The sequence below is a fragment of the Struthio camelus genome, unplaced genomic scaffold (genome assembly GCF_040807025.1).
Source record: "Struthio camelus isolate bStrCam1 unplaced genomic scaffold, bStrCam1.hap1 HAP1_SCAFFOLD_102, whole genome shotgun sequence".
Classification (NCBI taxonomy): domain Eukaryota; kingdom Metazoa; phylum Chordata; class Aves; order Struthioniformes; family Struthionidae; genus Struthio; species Struthio camelus.
In genome coordinates, this window is record NW_027182697.1 from 97,219 (window position 1) to 105,980 (window position 8,762).

Genomic DNA, 8,762 nt, shown 5'->3' on the forward strand with positions numbered 1-8,762 from the left:
CGTGAGGGCCCCGGCCGCGCCGGGCGGGGGGACGGCAGGGCGTTCGCCCCCTGGGGAAGCCGGGACCGAGGGGTGCCCCGCGGAGTCCCCCAGGGTTGGGGAGAGACGGTCAGATGGGGACGCGGTGCAGGGTGGGAGCTGGACCGCAGAGGAGATCCAACGCGGGGGGAAACGGATTGCGGGGGCTGGATCTGATCTGGGGGGATATGGATCCCGGGGGAGATCCGATGGGGGGGGGGATGCGGACGCCGGAGGGGGCACCGGTTCGGGGGGATTTGGACACGAAGAGGGAGGAACGGCTCCAGGGAAACATGGATCCGGGGGAGGGACACGACATGGCGGGATGCAGACCCTGGGGAGGCTCCAGGCTGGGAGATCGTGCACCCTGGGGCAGGATCCGATACTGGGGGGAAACGAACCCCGAGGGGGCTCCAGTTCGGGGGGGACACAGACCCCGGGGGGGGCACCATCCCTGGGGACAGGAGAGGACCTAGGCGTCCGGGGCCGGGCCGGGCTGAGCCCAGCGTCTTACCGAGCTGCTCTTCTTGCGCTTGCCGCCGATGACGCCCAGCTTGATCTTGAGCGGCGCCATCTTCTTCCCCTTCATCTTCCTCTTCAGCTCGGGCACCCGGGGGCTCTTGCTCCGCTTCTTGTGGCCGGGCCCTGCGGCAGACGGGACCTGAGCCAGGGACCCGGGGACGGCCCCCGCCGGACCCAGGCGTCCGGGCGCCTGGCACCCCTCGGCACTTTCGCCGCTCGCGCCTCGCGGTCCTCCCGGAGCCCAGCGAGGACCCAGGCGTCCGGGCGGCACTCACCCTTCCCTTCCTTGGTCTTGGCCTTGCGGAGGGGGGCGGGCTGGGGCTCGGCGGCCACGGCCGAGACGGCGGCCGACACTTGCTCGGCCACGGCGGCGGCGGCAGCAGCGGCGGCGGCGGCCACGGCGGCCGCGGAGCCCTTGAAGGGGTTGTTGGCGCTGAACTCCCGCCACTTGGCCCCCAGGATCGTCATCATCTTCGACATGGGGATTTTGGGGTTCTTCTTGGCGATCAGGGGCCTGGGCGGGCCGAGAGGGAAGCGGGCTGGGAACCCAGGCGTCCGGGAGGGCCCCCGATGCCACCGGGGGAGCCCAGGCGTCCGGGTGCAGCACTCCCACACCCAGGGCGCCATGAGGGACCCAGGCGTCCGGGCAGAGCACGCGCCCCGAGCGCTGAGAGCGCCCCGTGGGCGAGCATCCCTGAGGGATTAGGTTGAAGCCCCCCCGGTAGCACTCCGAAGTCCCAAGGGAAGGGGGTCAAGGCCACCCTGCAGCACCCCGAGGGCCCTGCGGCACCCCGAGGGCCCCCGAAAACACGGGGCCCCAAGGGAACGGGATCGAGGCGGCCTCACAGCCGACCCCGCAGCATGCCGAAGTGTCCACAGCACCCGGGGGGGCCCCCGCGCGAGCACCCACCTCATGAACTGGCTGAAGGCCTTGTAGTTGGTGAGCGTGTGGTAGTCCTCCTCCGTGAAGACGTGGTCGACGTCCTCCAGCCCCCAGGCGCCCAGCAGCTGCGCCGACGACTTCTGCTCCACCGGCTGTGCCACAGGGACGGGTGAGGCGGGGGGGGACAGGGACGGGCCCAGGGCCGCCAGCACGGGCGAGCCAGGGGAATTTTGGGTGCCCACAAGCCCCAGCACGGGTGTTCGAGTGCCCACAAATCCCAGCACTGATGCTCAGATACCCACGAGCACCAGGGTGGGTTTTGGGGGACCCACAAGCCCTCGCACCAGTGTTTGAGCACCCATGAGACCCGAGACGGGTGTCTGAGCACCCACAAGCCCCAGCACGGAGGCTCAGACACCCACGAGTCCTGGCACAGGTCTTTTGGGCGCCCACAAGCCCCAGCACGGAGGCTCAGACACCCACGAGTCCTGGTGCAGGTTTTTTGGGGGCCCACAAGCCGCAGCATGGGTGCTTGGGCACCCACGAGCACCAGCACACTTTTTTTGGGTGCCAACAAGCCCCAGCATGGGTGCTCAGACACTCACAAACCCCAGTGCAGGTTTTTGGGTGCCCACGAGCCCCAGCACCCACAAAGCCTGCTGGGGTCCAACGCCTCTCCCTGGGGCTCGCAGCGCAGCCAGGTGTCCCCAACACCCTCCCCTCAGCGCCCGGGACACGGGGACAGTCCCTCCAGGGGTGGCTGTGCCCCCCCAGGTGATGCCCATCCCTGGGGCGGTACCTTCACTTTCTGGCCTCCCTCTTCGTCCATCTTTTTCCGGCGCTTCGTCTTCTTCTCCTTCTTTTCGCGGTGCTTCCTTCTCTTCTTCTTGGCCACGCCGCCGTAGTCGCTGCCGCCGCTCTCCGACTTCTCCCGGTACTCCTCGCGCTCCGACTCAAACTCATCCTCGCTCACCTGCGCCGCGAGGGAGCGGCATGAGCGCAGCAGGCCGCCGAGCTCCCCGCTGGCCCCGCGCGGCGGCACGCCGCCAGGAGGACGAGGCCCCCCGGACTCCTGGGCTCGCGGACGGAAACGCCGGCGGGGGGCAGCGAGCCCAGCCAGGCGGAGGCAGGGCCGGAAGCGCCTTGGCTCGCCGGCCGGGCCTGGCACGGGCGCGACGAGGGAATTCGGGGCGAGCGCGGTGCCAAGAGCGGCGAGGAAACCCCCGGCCGGAGGCAAGGGAGAGGAGGAGCGAGGCGCGTGGGGCCGGCCGCTTGCTGGGGGGGGCCGGGGGGCTGCCAAGGCCCTGGGGGGGCCTGCGGCGGCCAGGGCTTTGGTAGCTAATTGCAGCTGAGCGGGCAATTAGTGCTAATTGAGGTCCCCCGGCCCGCGGGCGGCAGAGGAAGCGCCGCTTCCGCCAGCTCGGCCGTGCTGCTGCCGCAGCGCTGGCCAGCAGCACCCGGTCCCAGCGAGCCCCGTGCCACGGGGTGGGTGGGGGGGACAGGGGGCTGCCAGTCCTCCCCCCCACCCTGGGACGGGACGTTTCCCCCTGCAACTGGGAGCATGGACCCAGGCGTCCGGGTGCTGCACAGACCCCTAAAACCATGTCAGGGACCCAGGCGTCCAGGTGCTTCCCAACCCCCCCCCCCCAGGGATGCGATCAGGACCCAGGCGTCCGGGAGGTGCCAAGGGGGAGGCGACTCACTAGTTTTTTCCGTTTCCGGGGCTTCCCTGGCTTGTTCTCCTTCTGCTTCCGGGGGCCTCTCTTCTTCTTCTTGACGCCCAGCGCGCCGTCCAGGCCCCGCAGCACGTCGTCGTCGCCGTCTGCGGGCACACGGGGCAGCTGCTGAGCGGGGGGCGGCTCCCCGCCGATTCAGCGCTCGAGCCGGCCGAGACGTGGGACAGGAATAAAACGTGCCGGCTCCGTCCCGTCCGGCTCGGAAAGCCGCCGTCTACGTCCCGGAGCATTGCGCCGGGGTCGAGCCGGTGCTGCCCTCCCGGAAAGCGCTTCCCCGCAGCCGAGCTGCGCGTCGCGCCGGCTGAACGGGGTCAGGCGACGGCAGCAGCCGGCAGCGGCTTTCCAGAGGCAGCGAGGGATCCGCGCGGAGGAAACCTCCCCGTGCCCAGAGCTATATTTACTCCTGCCAGAGCCGTGTGATTTCCCCGGAGGGCGGACAGCTGCGCGCTGGTATTTACTCGCCAGCTCCGGGGAGGCTCTGGAGCCGGCCGGCCGCGGGTAACGCCAGTTGTGCCTGGGGGAAGCTGCCAGGAGAAGAGGCGCTTTTTGCCTCCGCGCCTGCCGTCCGGGTGGCGGCGGCCCCACGGCGGCTCTCGTCCTACCTCCCGCTCTGCCGCCGGGCCTCCGGCCGGCTCCGGGAGCCCGGGGCAGCTTGGGAGACGACGGAGCTTATCAATGAGCGGCTGGCATGAATCTGGATGAAGGACAGTTTTCGGTTTACACCGGCTCGGGCCATTCGCAAAGCGGAGCCGCGTCTCCGTTGAGCCCTCTCCGGCCCCAGGGCGGCGACCGGAGCCGACGTCTCCATCCGAAGTCGCCTTAGAGCCAAGCCGGGAAGCGCTGTGGAAGCAGCTCCCCGTGGGGACGGGGACGTCCCCGCAACCCCGAAGTCCTCCCCGCGACGAACGCCGGGGGCTTTTTCCGCGCGTTTGCCGGGAGCCCAGGGTGGCCAGCGCGGCCGAGCACCCTGTGCCGCTGGGCAGAGACGAGCGCCTCGGCCTGGCCCAAAACCTCGGCCTGGCCCAAATCAGGGGCTGCGCCCGCCCGGCTCGGCTGCCGGGGGGGGGGGGTTCAGCTACCGCTGTGGTTTTTCTTGTTAATCCTGTTACTTAAAGTCAGAAAAAAAAAAACAAACATTTTTTTTTTGCTCCAGGGGAGAAAAGCCCCGGGAATAAACTCCTTTGGGCAAAACCTAACAAAAACGGAGCCTGCTCCCCTGCCGGCCCTTCCTCTCCGTCCCCAGGAGCGAGTCGGGTTTGCCAGCACCGCCGCCCCTGGAAACGGGGTTTTTTTTCCCCCTTTTGGTGGTGGGGGGGAGGGGGTTACAGTGTTGGATTCTGCCAATTCGCAACGTGGAAAAAAAAAAAAAAAAAACTGAGTCAGACCACCCACACGCACGCACAACCCAGCCTCAAGACAAAAAACACACGGGAGATTGTACGCGTAACGCGAGGATCGGGGCTCTTTCTTGTCTGCTGGCTGGCTCGCCGCCTTCCCCCCGTGTCTTTTTTTTTTTCCTTCCCCTTTTTGCCTTCTTAAGTAACAAAAGCGGCGCCTGTGGGCCCAGGCCTCCGGGAGCTGGGCCTTTGGGACGCGACCGCCGGGAAAACGGGGCAGAAAGCTGCAAAAGGCAGAGGATGAGCCGCGCGAGAGCCTCGGCTTTTTGCATGGCGGCCGGGGGGGGGGAATCCTGCTTCTGGGAGCCGCTTCCCCCTCGCTCGCCCCGGCGGCGCCGCCAAGGCAAAGCCCCCCTGGCGCCAGCCGAGATTTCCACCTGCTCTCAGCAGCCGCGATGCCCAACGCGCAGCTTCGCGAACACCCGGGGACAGCCGGCGCGGAAGCCGTTAGCGGCTCGGCGCTGCCCCGCTGCTCCCGGGAGGTGCCGGCGGCCGACGCGAAGCCCCGCGACCCAGGGGCTTTCTTTTTTTTTGTGGGAGCTTTTGGGGTTTCTTCCCCTCTTTCTTTTTCCCTAGCGCTCCTCTTAATTCGGTGTCGGTGCAACGTGCCGGTTTGGCAACCCCGGAGGCGGAATATAATTAGGAGACGGAAACAACCGGGGCTCAGCGCTGATATTGCTAAGGAGAAGGGCCGGCACGGAGGAGCTTGAAGCTGGAGGAGCCGCCGGGGCCGCGTGTGCGCTGCTGCACCCCTTGGACCACGCTCAAATCTCCTCAGAAACGCCCACGGAGGGGTTTTATCCCCAAAAGAGGTTCCCCGGCGGAAGGGGCCGCGAGGGCCGGCGTGCTCCCCAGGCGGTTTCCTTCCTCCCGCGGCCGGCAGCCTCTTTCCTCCTCGGCCGCACGAGCGGACGGAGCGACCGCCCGCCCTGGCGCAGCTCCTCCTCCCCGGGCGACGGGCCCGACCGCCGGAGGATTCCCCAACGGGCCGCCGTCCTCGCCGCGATCCCACCCCGACCCCGGAGCGGGAACGGCGGCGGAGATGCCCCCGGCCGCCTCCGTGGGGTTTCTTTGTGTTTTACTTTGGCAGCCGGGCCGAGCCCGAGGACAGAAGTGACGCCCGAGCGGGCCGCGCGAGGATAGAGGGGTACCGGGCCGGCACGTGGGCCCCTGCGGCGAGTTGGCAAGGCCTCGGCGCGGCTCTCCCCGTAAATCAGCGCTGGCACCCGTCCGCGGCCTCGCTGACAAGCCTCGGCGAGAGAGGTCAAGGGATAAACGGTGGCAGGAAAACACAGCCGAGCGCCGCGGGTCAGAGATTAAGCGCGCCGCCGAGGAGGGGAACCGGCCGCGAACTCGGGGCCGCCCCCTCGGCGGGCCGGCGGCCGCGCTGGGGCTCCGCGCAGGGGCCGGCGGCTCGGCCTGGCGGGCGCGGGAGAGGAAGCGCGACCTGCCAGCCTGCCGGGGTCAGATTCCTCCTCTAATCCTCTGGCATTGCCCAAACTCGCGCGCTGCCAAGTAACCCGGCCGCGAGGTTTCGGGGAAGAGCGCGAAGCCAAGGGTTGGCCGAAGTCGGGCCCGGGAGTGGAAACAAACAAACAAAAAAAGGCAGGAAAAGGAAAAAGCCAGCCAGCCCCCCCCCACCCCCCCGCCTGCTCCCGCCCCGGGGCGCACGGGCGGAAATACAAGGGGCCCCCCGCGCCTCCCCCCCCACCCCGGAGCCCAGCGGCGGGGGAAGCCCCGGCCGGGCGCGCCGCTCCCCTCCGCCGCGCGCCGGGGGGGGGGCGGGGGGGGGGGAATCCGGCCCGGCGGGAGGGCGGCGCGGCCGGCTGGCTCCGGCGGCCCGCGGGGCGCAGTCACCTGGTGGCGTTCCCCGCATGGCGCCGGGTGCCGCTGCCGCGCGCCGGGCCGGCCCCCGCTCAGCCCCGCCGCCTGCCATCAATCTTGGGCCTTTTTTTTTTTTTTTTTTTCCGCTTTTCCCCTTTTTCAGCGCTCCCCCCCCCCCCCGGTTCCCTAATCACGATATTAATACACATGCGCGGCCGGCATGAATACTTTGGCAGGCAATCAACTAGAATTTTCCACACACGTGACGCTTCCACTCCCCTTACCTTGAAAAAATACATATATGTGTGCGTACAGGCAGAGACGCGCGCACAGGCGGCGCGCCTGTACCCACCGCTCCTGCCTCTCGCACCACCAGCCACCGGCAGTTGTTTAATCGCGAGCAGAAACAAAGACCCTCGCGTGCGGCAGCCGCGCGGGCCGCTCGCATCTTTAAATCGTTAGCGCGTGCGGGTTAACAAAAAAAAAGGGGGGGGGGAACCAAGAGGGGGCCAAGGCTGGGCTCCTCCGAGTTCGGAGCGGAGAGGGGCGAAAAGCCCTTTTCCTGGGGTGGTGGTGGTGGTGGGGGGGAACGGTGGGGGGTTTTTTCCCCCCTCTCCCGGGTTATCTTCTTCTGATTTTTTTTTCGAAAGAGCAGCTGGAAAATGGCAGGTTGGCCGGGGAGGGGTTTGCCGTGCAACTTCATCGCGTGACGCATCTCATCACCCCCCCCGCCGCCGCCGCCGCCGCCGCGGCTTTCCTCCCTCCCTCCCCCTCGGAAGAAGTCGGGCGCTCGAGCGAAGCCGCCCCGCTTCCAGGAGCGCGCGACTCCCCGGCAGCCCTCCATTGTTCGCAGCTGGCGGGGGAAAAAAAATAAATAAATAAGGAAGGAAGAGCGAGGGCCGGAGCGGGGGGACGCGCGGCCTCGGAAAGGGAGACTGCGCTCCGTTGAACGGCGCAGGGAGGGAGGCAGGCCGGCCGCGGGGAGAGGGGGGGATCCGGCGGGAGGGAAGCTCTGCCAGGGGAAACCTCGCGGCGTGCCGGGCCCGGAGCCGGCTGCGGAGCGAGCCCGGCCGGCGGCCAGCCGGCGGCTTCCCCGGAGCGAGCGCTCCGCCGCCGGGGTCACGCGGGGCCGGACCGCCGCGGCCGGGGGGGGGGGCGTCCCGGGAAGCGGAGGAGCGTCGACGTTTCGGGTAACGGCCGGGAGCCCCCTCCGCGCCAGCACCCGTTTCCTGCCGGCGCCGCTGGCGACACAAAGGGAAAGGGGGCGGCGAGCCAGGCCGCCCTCCCGCTGCCCCGCTCCGGGGAGGCCGCAAGCTACAATCGCGAAGGGAGGTCTCGGCTGCGTCAAAGCCGGGGCGCCGTTCCCGGCGCCTTCCCCGCGGCCGGGAGCTGGGAATCGCGCCGGGATCGGGGCCGTGCTCGGGGCCCGCGCGGCCCGGCCAGCAGACTAATAAATAATCAGCAGGCGAGGAGCTCGGGGAGGTTTGCGGATTCTTTTCTTTCAAGGCTCCAAGTTTTTCTGGGCGGAGAATCAGGAAGGAGCAAAGTTTCCTTAGGGAACGAGAAATGCTGGTTTCTCGCAGAGGCCAATCTGCTTTTAAAATTAAGGCGCACGCGTTTCTGACCATTTTGAGACGGAGACTTCATTTTAAAACCGGGTTTGGAAAGAAAACGCAGGAGCGGCACTTTGCAACCGAGTTGCTTTTGCTGCCCTGAACTGAGATTTTTTTTTTTTGGGGGGGGGGGGGGGGGGGGGGGACTCACGAGGAGGAAAAAAAATCCCTAACCGGCCCTAAGTTTTAGGTCTCCATCTCGAAGACCTCGGCGAGGTTTCCTCGCCTCGGCAAATCCCGCGGCCGAAGCTCTGCCTCGAAACCTCCCTCCGTGGCAGAGCTTTCACCCGCGACGGTGAATCGCGCCCCGAGCCCGCGGGAGCGGGGCCGCGCGGCCCGGCTCCTCGCCGCCCAGCGCGCGCCCGCGGAGGAGAACCGGCGGCGTTTTTCCACGCGAATTCCGCTGCTCCGCTTCTTGCCCCCCGTTTCCGGCCTTTTTTCAGCGCTCCCCTCCTCGCCGCCAAGCCTCTCTCCCGCCGCTGCTCCCCCGCGCGCACCCCTTCCTCGAAAGGGAGCGAAGCGGAACAGATTTTGCTGGGGAAAATCCAAAGCTGGGGAGGCAAATCGCGCAGGGTAAAAACGCTCCTAAAAACACCAGGCTTCTGCTTAAACCGCGCTCCAATCCCCAACGCTGAAAACCGAGATTTGAACAAGAAAATAAAACCAAAGCAGGGCTCCGGCGCCCGAAAGCGAGCCGACGCCTGGTCCGAGGCGCGCGCGCGTGCGCTGCTTGGCGGGGCCGGTGGCTGCCGGAGCCGTGCCCTCCCTC

The 8,762-nt window shown here is 68.0% G+C and overlaps 1 protein-coding gene across 6 annotated transcripts in view; it reads right to left on the bottom strand.

The window, feature by feature from the left end:
* The window catches only part of CHD3 (chromodomain helicase DNA binding protein 3), a 39,963-nt gene that overhangs the window by 26,141 nt on the left and 5,060 nt on the right, over nt 1-8,762 (bottom strand). For 5 of the 6 annotated variants that reach the window (XM_068929360.1, XM_068929359.1, XM_068929358.1 and 2 more), the window contains 5 exons: nt 3,127-3,245; nt 2,223-2,396; nt 1,451-1,575; nt 816-1,054; nt 533-663 (listed from right to left, as the gene is read on the bottom strand). In XM_068929360.1, coding sequence (XP_068785461.1) covers nt 533-663; nt 816-1,054; nt 1,451-1,575; nt 2,223-2,396; nt 3,127-3,245 — 788 coding nt within the window. Of the gene's footprint in view, nt 1-532; nt 664-815; nt 1,055-1,450; nt 1,576-2,222; nt 2,397-3,126; nt 3,246-6,413; nt 6,486-8,762 lie in introns of those variants that run through there. The other variant, XM_068929362.1, reaches the window with a different exon arrangement.